General features: G+C 36.6%; 1 protein-coding gene and 1 pseudogene across 1 annotated transcript in view; one reads left to right on the top strand and one right to left on the bottom strand.

Annotated features, from left to right (window-relative positions):
- Positions 1-18877, bottom strand: part of LOC148952428 (mutS protein homolog 4-like) — a 114803-nt gene that overhangs the window by 57120 nt on the left and 38806 nt on the right. Inside the window, exon 5 of the mRNA XM_089088956.1 lies at positions 10065-10213. Coding sequence (XP_088945082.1) covers positions 10065-10213 — 149 coding nt within the window. The remainder of the gene's footprint in view (positions 1-10064; positions 10214-18877) is intronic.
- LOC148952429 (U2 spliceosomal RNA) lies at positions 6513-6650 on the top strand (annotated as a pseudogene).

Genomic DNA, 18877 nt, shown 5'->3' with positions numbered 1-18877 from the left:
AGGAAAATTGTTATAGCTAAAATCGCTAAATTTCGAAGAGAAATGGTTAGACACTGAAGTAAGAAACCATTATCTTTTCAGTTATATTTTGTCACTATTAAAAGTTCTAACCCCCCCCCCCCCCTAAAATTTTTTTTTTTTTTCGGCGCTTTTCGGAGCTACAGCGCATCCCTGTGGCGCTTCTCGGGCCCCCGCATCGCTTCCCGCGATGCTTCTTGGGCCCGTGGCGCATCCCTGTGGCACTTCCCTGACCCGTGGCGCATCCCCCCGGCACTTCCCTAACCTTGCCCCCACAGCACTTCCCGGACCCATCGGCGCATTCCGGGCTCCGCGGCTCCCAGCCGTTTACCTAATGCCCCAAAAAACCGTATTGTTATGCGGCATAAGTCGTTTTGCCTACTTCCCATACAGGTTGTCTATGACTCCAAATGAGCCTAGATTATTTTTAATCGCGTGTCTGTTCTGTTTCCAAGCGTATTCTCTGGGAAACAGTACAATTAAATTCGAGAACCGTTAATTCTTATTCAACAATGTTTCCACATCACTAAAATATTGGCAAGGCTTTGTAAGATTGAAAGTTATTTTAAAATATCCTTGCGCAAGTTACGGGATTCATATGTGACAAATAGATAAATGTGAATAATCTCACTCAGTTCATTCTCTTGAAACTTTGTGATAATCAATTGTGAAAAATAGAGGATTTTGAGTTTCAAATGGTGAGCATTAATTGAAATTACCCATGAAAAATATTCGCTTATGTGATAACGGCGAAGAAATTGCAACAGAGAAAATAGCAAAGATTAGAAAAAATAGCATTTTGAGTTTCAAAGGCAGTGATTATTAATAGAAATTACCTAAAAATATTCGCTTATGAGATATCGAAGCGATAGCAAAGATTAGAAAAGAGCGGTTTCTATGCAAAAAATTACATTTAGATATCTCCGAGGAAGGGGGGGAGCATAGAAAAGAGTGGTTTCTTTGTAAAAAATAACATTTAGATATCTCCGAGTGAGCTAAATTTAAGAAATTGGGTGGGGTGAGGGGTTAATATCTCACAGAGATAAGTTTATATTGGGATTGAAAAGGACTGAAAAATGAATAAATAGAAAGGTAGGAAAAAACGCTTACATTTGCATATCCCGGCTGCACTTGGGCACCCGAAGGACCAGGTAGTGCATGCTGGAGGGTGGACGGGGCGACATCGCTATGTTCTTGTGCGACTGGGCCGGCTATTTCACGATCTTGCATAGCTTCGGCAGGGTTCACCATATTATAAGAAGCCGTCCACTCTCTCTTTAACTTAAACCCAGGCTGCATTGGGGCTGGCACTGAGTATGAGAAAATTAAAATAGCAGAAACAAATTTATTGTATGATTATGGTATAAAACTTATCAAGCATATCAAAAATGGGATTTATCGTAAAATGGTATATGAGAAAACTTCCACCATGGTTTCCGTTGTTTAAAATCCTTTTCGTAGAATGACCTCTTATGTTGTCTCTTGAAGGGCCACTTTTTCTCTTCTCTTGGAGCATAATCATCATAATAATCCGAGTTATATCTTGCACTATACACATTTTTCTTTGGGTTTTCACTTCTGTCTTTTACGTTATAGAAAAAGCCCTCTTTTACCAGTCTCTTCTTTTGATCTTCCTTTTCTGTCATATCAATCCTTCTTTTATCTGAGCTTACTTGCAATCGGTCTAAATTTCTCTCCATGTCACATATAATTTTTCTTCTCGTTTCCTCCAGATTCTTCTCATCTGTCTCTGCCTCTATGCTATCTAAACATTCAGTAGGTTCATGTGAATAGTCAAAATCATGAAAATGTCCTTTACAAATAGAACAGTTGCAATAAAAGGATATTTCTAACTCAACTTGTTCACTCATGTTATTACTCTGCTAACTAAAAACTTAGTGAATTCTATTCACAGACTAATAAAACTATAGCAAAAATCCCTTCCTTATATTCCCACCGCCGCTAATATGTAAGCAGCCCTCTGATTGGCTGAGAAGGAGGATGTATCCGACTCGATGATTGGCTGAGAAGGAAACATGTGATCTAACTGTTTCCTATTCCAGGACACCTTGACATTCACCCCTAGCATGCACTTGTCCAAAAACAACAATAATAAATAAATCCCTCAGGCCTAAAGATTAAATAAGCCTTAATTTTTCTTAATTCCCTTTTCGTGAATCAATAATTTCCCCGCCGATTATGTAAATCAATTTCTCAGGTTAAGCTAACCAAACAACAATGAAGACATGTTTGTTTCATAATTCCCCCATCGTGAATCAATAATTTCCCCTAGCGATTATGTAAATCACAGATTAAAGAAGCCTTAATGTTTCTTAATTTCCCCTTCGTGAATCATCAATTTCCCCGCCGATTATGTAAATCAAGTTCTCGGAAATCCACTTCCCCTTCGAGTCCTAGATCAATAACATTGTTCCCGTTAGAATTCAATGCGCATGTGCAACCTTCGCCCCCCGAGTTATTACACATAGAAACATCAAATAAATCGATCTTGGAAAAAGAGGTCATTGAGCGATTACGTAATCTTTCTCCCTAATGACTCTATGCCCATATTGTTTCATAATTCCCCATGCTCGTGAATCAATAATTCCCCCATCGATTATGTAAATCACCCCTCATGTCATTCGCACGTGGCCAAACAACAACAACAACAGATCGATTGACCTTGACACACCCACATTAGACTCGATCGATAATCCTTGAATAAATTATGTCCCGTCAGCATTAAACTAAATTGTAGATGGCAGCACGGTGTTCGTACCGGGCTGGTACCCCCTCCTCTACTTCCAACTCATAAAAACGTAGCAAAAATGAACATAAACACTTGGTTCCAAGTATGTTTTGAAATCTTTTCGTTGTTTTTCTAGTTCAGCAACAGCTATCGTAGGATTTGCTATATAAAGACTATTGATGAGCTCTCCAAAAAGGGTGGAGGGTGGCTTACTCCAAGGGTGGCACGGCCCTTGCGTTTCAAGAATCGTTCTTAAAAAAATTAGACTAAAGGTTGAACATTAGCATAGAGAGGGGGTTATTGAGGAGGGAGTAGCCCCCGTCATGTACGGAATGATTTCTGTACGTTTTGGGTTTTAATGTCACTCCTTACTTTCGGTAGAAAAGACTAGTTTTTGTATTAATTTCTGATCGTTTTTCAGATAATCCCAGGAAATCCACCACCTCTGTGGAAAATTTCCCCACAAAATATTCCCCTATATAAAGTTCCTCTCATGTAAAATTTTTCCGCCGGGAAATTACCCCCGAACAATTCCATCCCTGCTACGAATCCTTCCCAGAAAATTTTTTGCTTGAGATTCTGCCTGAAAAATACTCCTTACCATACTTTTATTTGAAGAAAGACTCATATTCATTTAGTTTCTGATTCTTTTTAAGGTCATTGGTGAATATACCTGTTTGGACAATACCCCCTCCCCCACCTGGAAAGTTTATCCCCCAGAAATGTTCCATGGAGAATTTCTCCTGGTGATAATTCGACCATGGAAATTTCTCCCGTGGAAAATACCCCCCCACAAAAAAAAAGAATATCCCAAGAGAATTCCAACTCCGCTCAAAACTTCCCCCTGAGAGTTCCCTCCGAGTGTCTCAACACGTACAATGGGATCAACAAAGAGAAAAAAGACAAATAGCAAACATTCTGTGTACAAATTCTGGCAAATTCTCCCGATGTAAAATTTCCCCTGAAAAGTTCACCCCCCAGAAACTTTCATCCCAATGGGAAATTCTCCACATAGAAAATCCATCCCCAGAAGATCTCCTTCCTCCCTTGTAAAATGTCGGTACACGTCCCTATAACAAAAACTGTATGTAAACAATGGGAAAATTTTATAACTTGTGGCCCTTCCTCTGATGTTTCTGAGGGGCCGTGACATCTCTAAAGGCATATCTATTGTACCTTTCAACAATACTGAACAAAATGGCTATCTCAAAATTTTGATCAGACGACTTTCAGGAAAAAAGTGCGTGGGACAGGGGCTAGTTGTCCTCCAATTTTTTGGCCACTTAAAACGGACACTAGATCTTTTAATTTTCGTTTGAACCAGCCCTCTTGCGAAATTCTAGTACCACTGGTTCGATATGATCATCCTGGAAAAAGCAACAACCACAAATAAACACGAATCCGTGATGTTTCTTCTGGCAAACACTATAAAATTTAATTTTTATAGATAGGAGCTTGGAACCTCTACAGTGGGGTTCTCTGATACGCTGAATCTGATAGCGTGATTTCCATTGAAATTCTTTGACTTTTATGGGGTGTTTATTACCTTTTTCGAGAATTTGGCAAATTTTCTCAATCCACTAATGGGTAACACTATACTTAAAAAATATTGTATATATTTTAATCAGCACAATAAGCTAATTTTTTGGTACATCTATTGATATCAAAATTGGTTCCAGATCATCAAGAATCTATTTTTTTTTCTTTTGCTAACTTTTCATTTTTAGTTTGTAATACTTTATAAATAGATAGATGTTTTGCCTGACTATTGGAAGCCAAAAGCGATTGTCAAACAGTTTGTGGTAACGAACTGTAAGTAAGGAGCGACCCGGCTCAATGGTAACCGAAACTCTAAAACAGAATTTTGGTACCAATAGATACATCAAAAGAATCAGATTTTAATTCTGATTTCAAATATATAAGTGTCATTAAGTTTAATCTTACCCATCAAAAGTTACGTGCCTGAGAATATTGGGCTGATTTTGGAAAAAAGGGGGAAAGGCCCCCTAAAATTTATAGAATCTTAATGAAAATCACACCATTATATTCAACGTATCATAGAACCCCACTGTAGTGGTTTCACGTTCCTATCCACGAAAGTATAGAATTTTGTATTTTTTTTTGCCAGAAGAAAGATCACGGGTGCGTGTTTATTTGTTTTTTTTTTTTTTTTTCCAGGGGTAATCGTATTGACCCAGTGGTCCTAGAATATCGTAAGATGGCTCATTGGAACGGAAATTAAAAGTTATATTGCCCTTTTTAAGTGACCAAAAAAATGGAGGGCAACCAGGTCCCCTCCCACGCTATTTTTTTCTCAAAGTCACCCAATTAAAATTTTTAGATAGCCATTTTGTTTAGCATAGTCGAAAATCTAATAAATATGTCTTTTACGATGATTTAATCCCCCATAGGTCCCAGGGGAAGGGCTGCAATTTATGAACTTTACCCATTGCTTGCACATTGTATTGGTTATTGGGAAGTATACAGACATTTTCAGGAAGCATTTTTTTGATGGGGGGAGGGGGGCTGGAGGAGGGGGTTACTTGGGAGAATCTTTCGGTGGATGATGTTTCTTTTGGGTAAGGGACATTTCTATGAAGGGGGCGCCGGATTTCCAAGCATTATTTAAAAAAACGATCAGAAATTAAATTAAAAAAAAACAAGTTTTTTCAACTGAAAGTAAGAAGCAACATTAGAACTAAAAACGAACAGAAATTATTACGTATATGAGGATGTTCTCCCCCAATTCCATACCTCACTCGTTACACTAAAGTTTTTTTTAGTGCTTTAAAAATTTCTATCTATATAATTAAACGGCCGTTGTGATTCAGGGGTTTGTGAATTAAATTTTTTTTTAACTTTTAACGTAAAGAACGTGGTATTGACTAAGGGGAGAACCCCATTATATAAGTAATAACATATACGTAATAAGAAAAAACAATAAAAAAAAACAAGCGATACGGCTCAATAGTAAGCGAAACTTTTAAAAACGGAACTTTGATGTCAATAAATGTATCAAAAGAATGGGCTTATAATGCTGATTCTAAATATATGAATTTATTATGTTTAGTATTACTCATCAAAGGCTACGAGCCTCAGAAAACTCACCTGATTTTTTAAAGAGGGGGGAAACATCCCCTAAAAGTGAAAAATTTTTAATGAAAATCACACCGTCAGATTCAGCGTATCAGAAAACCCTATAACATAGGTTTCAAGCTCATATCTGCAAAAATCTGCAACTTTGTATTTTTTGCCAGAAGAAAAATATACGAATATAGAAGTTCGTTACGTAAGTTAATTTGTAAATTACGTCAGAACCAAATTTAGAGACAGCCATTTAGCAAAAGAAAAGTAAAATTTTTATGCAAATTTGGTTTACTTATTCAATGACGGCGAGCCAAAATAAAAGCTGCATTAACTAAAAAACGATCAGAAATTAAATAAAAAAAACAAGTTTTTTAAACTGAAAGTAAGGAGCGATATTAAAACTTGAAACGAACAGAAATTATTCCGTATATGAAAGGGGCTGTCCCCTCCTCAACGCCTCGCTCTTTACGCTAAAGTTTCACTCTGTCTCACAACTTTATTTTTTAAAACAATAAAAAACTTTAGCGTAAAGAGCGAGGCGTTGAGGAGGGGACAGCCCCCTTTTTTTTTTAAGTTTTTCCAAGGGAAGCAAGGAGCGAAGTTGAAACTTAAAACGGACAAAGAAAAACAAAAGAATGGAGAAAGAAAGTGAATGAAAATCACAGTCTTATTCAAAATTTTCATAGAACCAGAATATTAAACTGATTTTTGGAAACCGGAGGGATGTCGGAACTTGCTCTGCTCCCTTCACGCGTTTGCCCGGTATTGCCGTACCTTCGGGATCGGCGCACTCCTTTCGAGGGGAAATCAAAGTTCATGAGCCCTAATCATTGATGTGTATAATACGCTATTCAAATTTTTTAGAAACCACACCTGTAGTTTCCCAGCCCTTAAATATATTGAAAGTCATTTTTTTTTTCATCTGAAAAAAAAAGAAAAATCGTATATAATGTAAGAAGTTTAATGGTGAAAAAGCCAATGACCTCTCGCCATAATTAAATTGAAGTCCCCATGCATCTTTTTCGAGAATAGTACGTAATAAATTTAAATTGAACCAAAATTCGAATAGAATTGCTGAAGGGATTGTTTTTTGCCTCAGAGGACTTGGTTCTGTGGTGAGTTGTTAGTAGTAGTATCAATGACTAAAGCCACCTTTGCTTGTTAACGAGAAAATAATTGGCATAATCAGCAGAACGTCCCCTGGGTTTTCAGAATTTAAAGTTTCTACTTTTCAGTCATATTGCTAACAGAGTGAGAAACCCCTGATTTGCTTTTCTCAAAAAGGTGAACTTGCAGTCAAAGGATTAAGAATTTTGCATATGAAAATGAAATGGGGCATTGCTATTTTCAAAAATAATTTAGAGAATTGATTCATTGACGTGAAAAAGTTTTGTAAACCTGCATCTGTTTGATAAATCGGAGCTTCTGAGTGGCATTCAAAGCAACCTGATTTATGTCGAAAGATATTAGTAAAATATTAGATTTTAACAATGCATACTTATCAAGGTTGCCAACTGGACATATTTTATTTCCAAAGGACTTATTCCTGTGTGCCGGGACACAATGACATAATAGGGCAAAAAAGTGACATATTTTAGACAATTGGGACAAAAAAGGGACATATTTAGCAAATTTATGACATAAAATAGAATATTTCCCCACTGGATACATATTTTTATAAAAACAAAATGTTATTTTTCACAAAATCAGTATTAAGACTACTCATCTAGCACTAAATTTATATTTTCTACAAATTTTTTTTTACAAACGTTATTACTTTTCGGAGTTGTTGCACTTCCCGCAGACAACTATCTGCAAATACTCTTAAAATTCTTTACAAGTTTGTATTCTTTCATCTGTAAACGATTTTATTTCTCCTTCCTTTTACGCTACAGTCAAGATAATAGGCAAGCAGGCACCTTTTTAGTTAATTAAATAAAAAAAACAAGTTTTTTAAACTGAAAGTAAGGAGCGACATTAAAACTTAAAACGAACTGTTTTTTTTTTTATTATCTTGACTATGCCGAACAGATCAGGGTGAAATAAAATATTTGTAGATGAAAGTATACAAACATATAGGTTCAAAAATACTGAATTGTACCACATTGTACCATAATTTTGTAAAATGTACCATATTTTGTGGGATTGTACTAAATTGTAACAGTAGAGGTGAAATATATCAAAATGGTACAATTTTGCCACGTTTAGCATCACTGCTTCAATACCAGGCCAACGCATGTCACTGAAGAGTAATCGTTACCGCAGTGACTTGAACTCGCATCCTTTGAATACGACACAGAGCATCACAGCCACTGTACTGCGGTTTTGATATAGTTTGTATTATTGAATTTATGATTAATATGGATTTACATAAAGGATCGATGTTGTTCATTAAAAATAGGATTGTCTAAGTTTCATCGCTATCATGGTTTTAGGGATAGCTGAAACCTAGTTAAAAACAAACCGCGGTATAGTAATTCGACCACCAAAAGAGCTATAATTAGGAAACAGAATTACGGTATTCAAATACTTTTACCTTTTTGACTTTCTGTTTGGACACAGTGGCGTCAATTGATGATGGGGAATATTTGACCTCCCCCAAGATTTTTTGCCCCCCCCCCTTTCTAGATTTTGAAAATTACCTTAATTTTGGTATTTTATTTTGCTAGTAAGTATTTCATTGGAAAATAGCTTTTTGTAGAATTTTAATTGATAAACTGAAAAAATTACCTCCCCCTAGATTTTGAAAAATACATTTTTGACCCCCCCCCCCCCCGATTTCTGTGAATTGACACCTCTGATTCAACCAAGGCCGTACCCGGAGGGGAGCGGGGTAGGAGGGTTTGACCCCCCCCCCCCCGAAATGTTTGTTTGACACGTAAAAACGTAATAAAAATAGATATAAACAGATTTTGTGTGCGTTTTTTTAGGGTTTTTGCGTAAGCCCCCCCCCCCTCCCCGAAAAAAAAATCTTTGAGCAAAACCCCCTCCGAAAAAATCCTGGGTACGGCCTTGGATTTAACAGATAGTTAATCAGTATAGTTTCTCATCATGTTAACTTAACTATGTTGAAGAGGCGGGAAAAAGTTTACTAAAGTTTTAATTTTCTCAAGTTTGGTTTAGATATCAAAATTTGGCTTCTTTAAAAAAACGTCAACTTTTTATGCAAAAAAAAAGTGTGCAACAAAATACGATGCATAGATGCTGAGGAATTAAAAAAAGTAACAGTCCCACTTATCTTTTAAATAAGTATAAAGCCACATAACTCCAAAATTAAAGTGTAAAACAGAGCGGAAAGCTGTAAATGATGTGAATAAACTTAAAAATAGGCGACAAAATTAGTAAAAGATATCTAAAAAAGATGTGGGTCAGAGTATTTAAACTCTTTTGTCAAACCTCTTTAACCATCTCTTTACCAAGATGGAGTCCATAAATATCCTTTCTTAGGGGGGTAGGGGATTACAACTCAGGAACAATAAGCCTATTGAACTTCTCAGAATTCATGTCATAAAATGACGTGATTATTTAATAAAAACGAAGGATTTAAATCTGCCTAAATTCGCACAGTGCAAGACTCTTATGAAAAGCATTTGCGTGTTTTCTATAATTCCAAAAAATATTGCTGACTCCCCAAGACCCTTGAGTAGCTTCTTGGAAACTCTTGAGGTGCTAAAAGTTTTACTTTTAAAAACTTTTAAAAACTTAAAAAGTTTTTTTTTTTAGTTTTGTTTTTGCAATTTTAATGCTGATTTTGTTATCGAATGTCGTCTATTCTTCAAGTAAATATAACCTGAAACCATATTGGCTTAAAATTTCTTTAGTCGACAGAGTTCTAAAAATCTGTTCTCGTAATCATGTAAATTCTGAATTAAATTATGTTAAAGATATTCTATTCTGCAATGGTTATCCAATCAACCTTCCTCGTTTTCTTACCTATTTTATTTATTTATTTTTCCATTTATTATATCCTTTCCTCTCTTGGTTTCTTACGTCTATTCTTAAAATAGCTTATTTATCGATTTCCTTATACTTTACTTGATTATACATGTCCCTATCTTTTGACTTGCCGTTTTCTTTGGGTATCAGGACAATTTATTCTTTTTCCATCTTTTTTTTTTTGATTATTCTTTTTTTTTTATTTTTAACACAAATAGAAAAAAAAATCTCCGACCCTTAAAATTTTTCTAAGCAAGAAAAAAAAAGAAAATACCTCTAATGGAGAGAATACATTCAGTTGAGTAATGGTTCTATTATACATAGGTGAGTCGGGTATCTGACAGATAATCATTTTTGGAGATGTCTGGAACAAAGCGACCATGCCTACTTCTCCTCGAGCGTAGCCCCTCCCTTCAACCAAAGCTGAAAATAGAATAATTCATTTAGTATAGAGTTTCTTAACAGAAAACATCCATTAGACTCAAATAGACTTGTCGCGTAAAATTTTTTTTTTTTTTTTTTTTCTTTTTTTTTTTTTTGTATTACAATATTAACGGCGCCAGGTACTTCAAAGTACTGGTGCATTATACGTAACACACGAAAGAAGTCAAGATTGGTTAATGTTAATGAAATAAAATAAAATAGGATGAATATATAATAGTTTAGAAACAAATTTGGGCTATACATTTGCAGATTAGGGGGGTGAGGGGAAAGCATACCATATATTAAATACCGTGGAACGGGGTAACTTTGAACTAAAAACCGCTAAAAATTGAGGTTTTTTTGCGATATTTTTCTTTAAACTAGTATTTACTCAAAACTATTTTTGGCGATTGGGGAATACGTCATTCTGCACCGAATGGCAATTGTCCCAAACTGCTAGTCTTTATGTTGTTAGAGCTAAACCGATCTAAAAATGGTGTTCAAAGTTACCTCTAGGGGTGTTTAACTTTGAACACTCAAAAACTTCAACAGGTAACTCTGAACAGTCGATGAGTTCTGGCGTAAGACTTCCAGTTAAAAAAAACTCGTTTATTGAGAGAAAAGCATTACTTCTAAAATAAAAAGGCACAAGAGAGTCAAATTAGTGCAGTATCAGCTGACCAAAGTCATGATCAAATACAAATTTTGTGCCTTGAGTGAGTCGGGGGGCTGGAAGATCTCCCTGTACCTGGTCAGGATGGATTGATGCTGAGTCTTTCAACCTGGGATAATAGAAGGATCCATCCTTGTTTTTTCGCAGGCAAATCACGTTTAGCGAGCCGTCAGAGGAAGGAGCATCTACCTTCAAAAATACAAAATACTTATAAATACGGCCCATGAAGAACTTTGCGATGAATCAACGTCCGTTCACGCAGGTTGGTGGGTAATTTGAACCCGTTGTGGCTACTGCCCCACTCGACAGCATAGACAGCCCAGCGCTCGCCGACTCATCAACTTCCATTTCAGACTCGCTCTCACATCCTGTTGGGACGTCAGTCGTCTCGGACTCGCAACTTGAATGACTTGAATCCTCTGCATCTCCCATACTTTTCCCTGGTGCGACGCTAAGACGTTTGCGCGTGACGTTCCTCACGGATTTTTTAAATCTGCGGGCATCAGGACATCCAATAAAACATTGCTGATGCTGTCCGCAACCTCGTGTGGAGTTTGCTGGGCCGAAAGTGGTTGGTCCTGGAAGACTCTGGAACGTGACAAGTACTTGGCAAAGCCATATTTAAGATTTGCTTTTCCATTTGGGGCTAGGATTTCCAGGAGTAGCTTCAAAAGCTGGGGAAATTTATCTTTTCTTACCGTGGTTTCGTGTGGGTTCTCTAATTTGTAATAATCAAGCATCTTCCTCCATGCTCTTTTCATTAGAGCTAAAAAAGCAAAGTCCAGTGGTTGCAGTATATTTGTAGCGTTTTGGGGGAGGCATACAAAGCGAATGTTGTTTTCTCTACAGACTTTCAAGACTTTGGCAGAAAAGTGGGAAGGCAGGTTGTCACCCAACAAAACTTTCACTCCTGCTCTTTTCTTCAGGCGAGGGAGTGCCAGTGACATAAACCACTCTTCAAAAACTTCGCTCTCAAACCATCCGGACTTATATACAGCATACCGAGCTCTTTTGGGGCTCCTGTATGCCATGAGCTAAACATGCCCTTAGCTTTATAGCAAACGAATGGTGGAGGCAGTTGGCCTTCTGCATATCCACATATCCTCAGGGATATTGCTCCCTTTCTTTCATTCATTATTCTGGAGGGGTATTTGGCATCTCTTTTCACGATATATTTCTTTTTCCAGGGGTTGTCGGTTAAGTTAGTCTCATCATATTTGTAAATATTCGAAAAAGGCACATCCTGAATAGTCACTTCTAAATTGACATAGTACTCATTCAAGATTTCACACGAAACAGAAGCATGTTTGCTTGAGTAGTTGGCTACGGTTTTCAGTCGAAGCTTTGAACGATTTTGATCTAGGGAGGAATTGATAAAGTCTCGTCTAGGTACATTATTCTTTAATCAATCTACTCTTTACCCAACTGATTCAAGATAACCTTTGACTATGAGTTTCAACTCGAAGCGATTGACGGGGAACCCCCACTCGGCACAGGTAAGCAATTGAGAGACAATGGCTTCTTCTTCGAACTCCGACAATACCGTCGGTCTTCCCACCTTTTTGTTGTGCTTTTTATTCATTCGGTGAGAAAGAGTACCCAAAGAAACCCCGCATTTCTCTGAAGCCTTTCTCATTGTTAGGTCTCCTTTTTTCATGTCCTCAAGAGCTTTTCCCATCACTTCTTCATCATAACTCGCATACTTTATTGCATTTGCTGGTCTCGTGTATGTTCTTGGCATCTGCAAAAATTGACACAGTAAAAAACCAAAAAAAAAAAATTAAATCAGTTGGGGATTTTGAAAAAGGTCAATGAAGATTTTATTTTAGCGAATATTTCGGTAAAGCCGATAATAAGTTACGAATTCAAACAAAGCCAAGACTAAAATACCAACAATGAAACCAGAAGGAAATAAAACCAAAATTTTGAAAGGAATAATATGTGCAATTCAAATAATTTTTTCCAAAAGAGACGAGGAAAATCCCACAAATTTTTTTGTACAATTGTCAGCTGTCTTTGCACAGCAAGCTGTGAAAGACGACTCTTTCAAATTGTCTATGCACGCTCTATTAGAGCCAGGTAATACAGAAACTTCAATTTTGGTAGATGAGATTTCCCCCTCCAATCCCATTGATTGCTAGCAGACTTCCATCAAAGAAGAATTGCTCCCTTTTAATATTTTTCCCTTTTGAAAAGTAGGCCTGAAAGAATTAGGAAGTGATCCAAAAATGTAATCAGTAGTTAAAACCAAGTTTAACAGCTGAACTTGGTTTGCGTTTCCCTGGGATCAACAGATTCGCAATGGTTTCCTAAAGGTCTGAACAGCAGAGCAAACACTTTTAGTGTAATCTTATTAGTGTAATTTTTTCCATTTGTTTTGCTTAAAAATGGGTTAAAGATAAACATTATTATTATTATTATTATGTATTAACAGTATTATTATGTTATAATATAAACATTATTATTATTACACCAATTCAACGCAAATTTTAACAATTGGCCAGCAGAGAACATTTAAATCCATATTGTAGAAAGACAACGCTAACTTTGAACGAATGTTCAAAGTTACCCCGAAAAAACAAAATATTTGCGGGAAACATTGAACACTGCCGCCATATTGAACCTATGGAATTAGGAAGAGATTTCACCAGAAAACCTAACGTTTCGGCTCCTCAGCTATAGAAAAATGTCAAAATGAAAGTCCTATTTTAGTTTATCTAAGTAAAAAAGGGTAACTTACTTTTAGCACTTTTTCCCAATTTTGGACAGCTCAAATTCTCTTGCAATTAACAAGATAAAATTTTGTCCGATGATGATTTCAAGAACTACCAACTGATTCACACGCCATCTAGCAATAATCTAGTAATAAGTTTGAACGAGCAATTCCACTGTTGTGCGATAGAGAGCGGTAGATGTTTGTTACTGATTTTGTTCAAAGTTACCCCTAACGTTCAAAGTTACCCCTTTCTACGGTACGTAACCTAACCTAGGTACTCCCCCCCCCCCCTAAAACCCAAAAAACTTCAGTTTAAATATTGTAAATTCAATGAGAAACCACGCTTTGCGATCAATTTAGATAGCAAATACCCGTTTGACGGGTCTCCGTGTCTGCATTCCTTGGATAGGGTAAAGCGATGTGTTAGGTATAATGCACCAGTACCCAAAATTTTAGTATATAGAGCTAGACAAAGATCCTTTTAAATCTCCATCGTGTGTATTTAAAAAAAAATAAAGCGAGCTAAATTTAATTTTAAAAACTAAATTTTTGTTACGAAAGTAAAGAGTGAAGGTGAAATATAAAATGAACAAAAATCATTGTTTCGCAGATTGTGCAAGATATATCTACAAAGTTGTCTAAAATAAAGTCGTGACACTCAAAACTAGCACTTCAGTGAAAGCTGAGCTTGCTCGAGTCTTTTGAAGAATTGTAATTGCAGCGTATACTAAAAGTTACCTACATCGGTCCTGGTGAAGGCTATTGAAATCTTTATAAACTGGTCTTTTTTTTCTGCAGGCTACTTATGAAATTATTTGCTCTTAAGGGAACATCCTGTATCATGCGTCAGCTATGTTTTAAGTAAAGTTAGTAGCTTGATTAATCCAGACACCCCCCCCCCCCTTCGCAACGGGTGCAAAATTGGATTTTGAATTTAAAAAATCGGAAATTAACATTCTAGAAAAATAAAAAAGTAACTGATAATTGTCTGTTTTGAGCTTATCTTCGTTTGTCTTCTTTCATTTTATTAAATAAAAAAAGAACAAGTTTTTAAACCGATAGTAAGGAGCAACATTAAAACTTAAGCGAACACAATTATTCCGTATATAAGAGGGGACTGCTCCTACCTCAACTCCTCGCTCGTTACGCTAAAGTGTTCTAGTGCTTTAAAAAAGCTTCTTATTCCAATTTGACCTTGACCAAAAGACCTTGTGTTTCATTAGTTGTCCTTGAAGAATTTGGACAAAATGTTAAACCTTAGTGTAAAGAGCGGGGATTTAATGGGGGCAGGTCCCCTCATATACGGAATAATTTTTGCTCGTTTTATGTTTTAATTTTTCTCTTTATTTTCAGTTGAAATTTGATTCTGTCTTTATTTGATTTCCGATTGTTTTTCAAATCCTACCCAGGCCGAACCAAGATACGATGTGGGGTACCGGCCCTATAGGCCCTCGGTTTCTCCCTGTTAAACTGTATTTATTCATAATTGTAAATCAATTGGTAGTGTCTCACTTTTCACTTTTTGTGCTTAACATGTAAAACTTTTGATTGTAATTAAAATTTTAGACAAAAATTAAATATATAGTCAAACTGTTTAATGAATAGTAATTTTGATGAATAAGTCCTTAATAATATTTTTAATACAGAGTTTTGCGTGAATTTTAATCCTCTACGCGGCTGAAGCCGTCGCAACCTCTACAGCAGGATTATCTCATGTTTAAATACATTATAGACATAGCCCTATATTTAAATACACTGAAACATTGTATATAAATAGGAAAAAAAACTTTGTCATTTAAAATCACTAAAAACAAAGCTACTGGTAGTACTTGCCCCCCCCCCCTTAAAAAATTTCCTGTAGAGACTCATGATAACCCACCTCGTCATTTTCATTTCTTTGTCAGTAGGCATGTGAATGTAAAATTCTATGCTATATAGAAAAGGATTCTTGCAATGGGAGGGGCACCATTACCCCCTTTTAGCTGGTGTGGACTTACACCTCCCTGTATATAATTTTACAAAATTTGAAGCAAATCAGTTTGATTAAATTAAGCTTTTACATAAATACCAGGAAATTTTTTTCTGCAAGAAGGGAGGTATCACCCTGCAGCACCATTACTCAGGCTTAGTCTAAATAAAGGGAGATGAGAGATTAATTCCTACCCACCAACTCTCCCCCCCACATCACTTTCTATATTTATCCGAAGGCTCATAGAGATTTAGACAATTTGTTTATTGAAAAGTGGTCTTTTAGGCTTCTCTCGCCCACCAAATGGACTACTTGACTTTCCATACACGAATGCACTAAAATGCGGCATTACCTCTTCTGCAACTTTTTGGACACAATCTTTTCGACAACTTAAACAGGGTGCTAGAACCTTAAATTTACGTTCGAATGAGCCCTCTCTCAATTTTCTAGGACCTTAGATTCGATACCATCACCCCTGGAAAAAATAAAATAAATCAAACACGCAACTGTGATCTTTCTTCTGGGGAAAAATGTCGTCCCTTTCTCACAATTGGTTACCACGAACTGTTTGATTTCCAATTTCGTTTTTTCTTTGGGTTCTCAGTTGTTCTGGTTTTGTGTTGGAGTTTTGTTTATTTTCATGTATTAGTTTCTTCTTATCTTTTCATAGTAGACCAGCTCTGATTGAGATCATTCAATTACTTATGCACTTTTCAGCCTGTAGGAAACGAGAACAGCAATGGCTACAGACTGTTGCCATTTTTTAGGTATAACAATCTAGTTATAACCAATACGGTGTTTGGTCATAAATGGCCCATAAGTTAACATGGTATTCACGTTATAATAAGACAGCAAACCTTATTGATTATGTTATTGTAAACCGAAGACTGGCAGGATCAATAAAAGATACTAGGGTATATAAGAGTGTTGTTATTGATGTTAAGGGTAAAGACCGCCATCTGGTAGCGTCTAGGGTTAATTTAAAGTTGAAATTTCGGAAGGGTAACTACCTCCCAGAAAGTTATGATGTTAGTAGAGTCCGAAATGAAAATTGGAGAGAGATTTTCTAAGAACAGTTAGACATTGAACTTCAGAGTTTGAAATTTGAGAATGTAGAAGATGGACAGTATAGTTTTGGGAGAACAAATTTTGCGACTGTTGACGGTGTCTTAGGAAAGGAAGATAAGATAGGACCAAGAAATATTATTGAAGAGGCTGTATTTTTACAGAGGGAAAAAGAGGTTCGTACAAGAATTATCTGAGTGATAGATCATATGAAAGCAAAGGAATTAAAGAAAATGGAGACAGCATTAAAATATGAACTAAGGAGGTGTGAAGTGGAGGCCATTGATAAAATTCCCGAGGATCTGGAAGATGCAGCACCAGGTGCTGCGGTAAATGAGTTTCTTAAATATGGCGGCTCTGAGGTTAGAACTAAGTTACTGAAGATTATGAATATGATTTTTGAGAAAGGGGAAGTAACTAGCGATTTTAGGAAAACCTTAATTTAACCACTGTACAAGAAAGTGATAAGAGTGAGTGTGGTAATTACTGGGACACTAGTCTGGCCTCTATAAAAAGCAAATTACTTGACAAATCATACTGGTTAAACTGATATAGGCTGTAGACAAAGTTAAAAAACAAGAACAATTCTGTCTTAAAGACTATGAAGGGGGTGGCAAAATTTTAACCTTTTGGTTAATAATTGAGAAGTGCCTGAGTTGTCCAACATCTTTGGTCCTCAGTTTTATAGATTATGAGCAAGCGTTCGATTCTGTTGATAGAAGAGCTTTAGGAAATGTTTAATCCTTGTATGGGATACCAGACAAATACATTAAGGTGATTAGTGCTATGTACGAGAATAACACTGCAGCGGTTAAGGTAGGAAATGAGGTTAGCAGCTGGTTTCGCATTAAATCTGGAGTTAAGCAGGGTTGTATTCTTTCTCCATTTATGTGAATCATTCTGATGGATTTTGACCACAGGAAAGGCAATGGGAGACCATGGAAACAGGAAGAAAAACTCTCCTGGACTTAGACTATGCTGATGATTTAAGCATCCTAGATGAAAGCATGATCAAAATGAATGAACTTTTAGAGATTTTTGAGTTCAGGGTTCTAGAATAGGTTTGAAGATTAATTTTAAGAAGACTAAGTCACTAAGGCTAGGAATTAATGAAGATCAAAAGATGACGTTGGATAACGAAAAGATTGATCAAGAGGAAAGCTCCACTTACCCTGGAAGTACTATTAGTAAAGGCTGTGGGATCAGTGAAGATGTTAAAAGTAGAATAGCCAAGGCTCAGGCTGGGTTTTTTTTCACAGTTAAAAAGAGTTTTGAAAAATAGGAAGATAAGTCTCTAAACCAAGATTGGATTATTGGACGCTACGGTGATGACAGTGGTCAAGTATGGCTCTGAAGCATGAGTGTTCCGAAAAGCGGATGAAGATTTGCTAGATGTTTTCCAGAGAAATTGCTTACGGATTGTTATAGGTACTCGGCTGACTGTCTGTATTTCAAACAGTATGCTGTACGAAAGGTGTGGTTCAATCCCGCTTTCTAGGGCTATAATGAGAGAAATATTGAGATTGTTAGGACACTTTCTCCGGTTGAAGAAGGACAGATTGCCAAAGATTGTCTTTTTCGACCAACCGTCTAGGGTTAAACGGAAAACAGGTCGTCTGCAGTTGGGGTGGAAGGATGTCATAAAGAAAGATTTAAAGAAAATGGGAACTTCCCGGGAGGAAGTAAACAGGGATGCTTTGAATAGATAGGGATGGAGGAGGAACATGCGTAACTGTGTTGGCCTCAGGCAGCTTGGTGCTGCGGTGGGTTGTTAGAAGTAGTAGCAGTAGTAGTAATCAAAGGGCATTTCACAGTTCTTCTGGTTCAAATTCGGGATTTCTGTTACAGTTTCTAATACACGTCATATATGCATTGGTGCTCTGGCAGCGTGCAAGCGCACTGATCTAAAACAGCGATACTGGGAGGGGGTTACGTTTTTAAAATGTTCATGATACGTTTGGACCACGTTCACCACCCTGTTATCAATCTAGACTTGGGATCCCACTTTTTCTGTTATACCCTTGTGGGTTATTTAGGAAAACTATTCATGGCAAAAGAGAGCGGGTCATCCCATGACCTTCCAAAAATGTAAGGGGAAGAGAAGACAAGGGTTTTTCTTCAAAGTTTTTTTATGAAGAAAAAAAACATGTTTTTCAAAAATTAAACGGGGGGGTCACTTTTTTTTATTTTGTCTATGAAAATTCCAAAAGGAAAGTATTTTTAAATTCTAAGCGGGGGGCA

The sequence above is a fragment of the Artemia sp. Qi Xiang Cuo genome, chromosome 5 (genome assembly GCF_049724085.1).
Source record: "Artemia sp. Qi Xiang Cuo chromosome 5, ASM4972408v1, whole genome shotgun sequence".
NCBI classification, from domain to species: Eukaryota; Metazoa; Arthropoda; class Branchiopoda; order Anostraca; family Artemiidae; genus Artemia; species Artemia sp. Qi Xiang Cuo.
The sequence above is the reverse complement of the archived record's forward strand: the minus strand, read 5'-3'. Positions and strand labels throughout refer to the sequence as shown.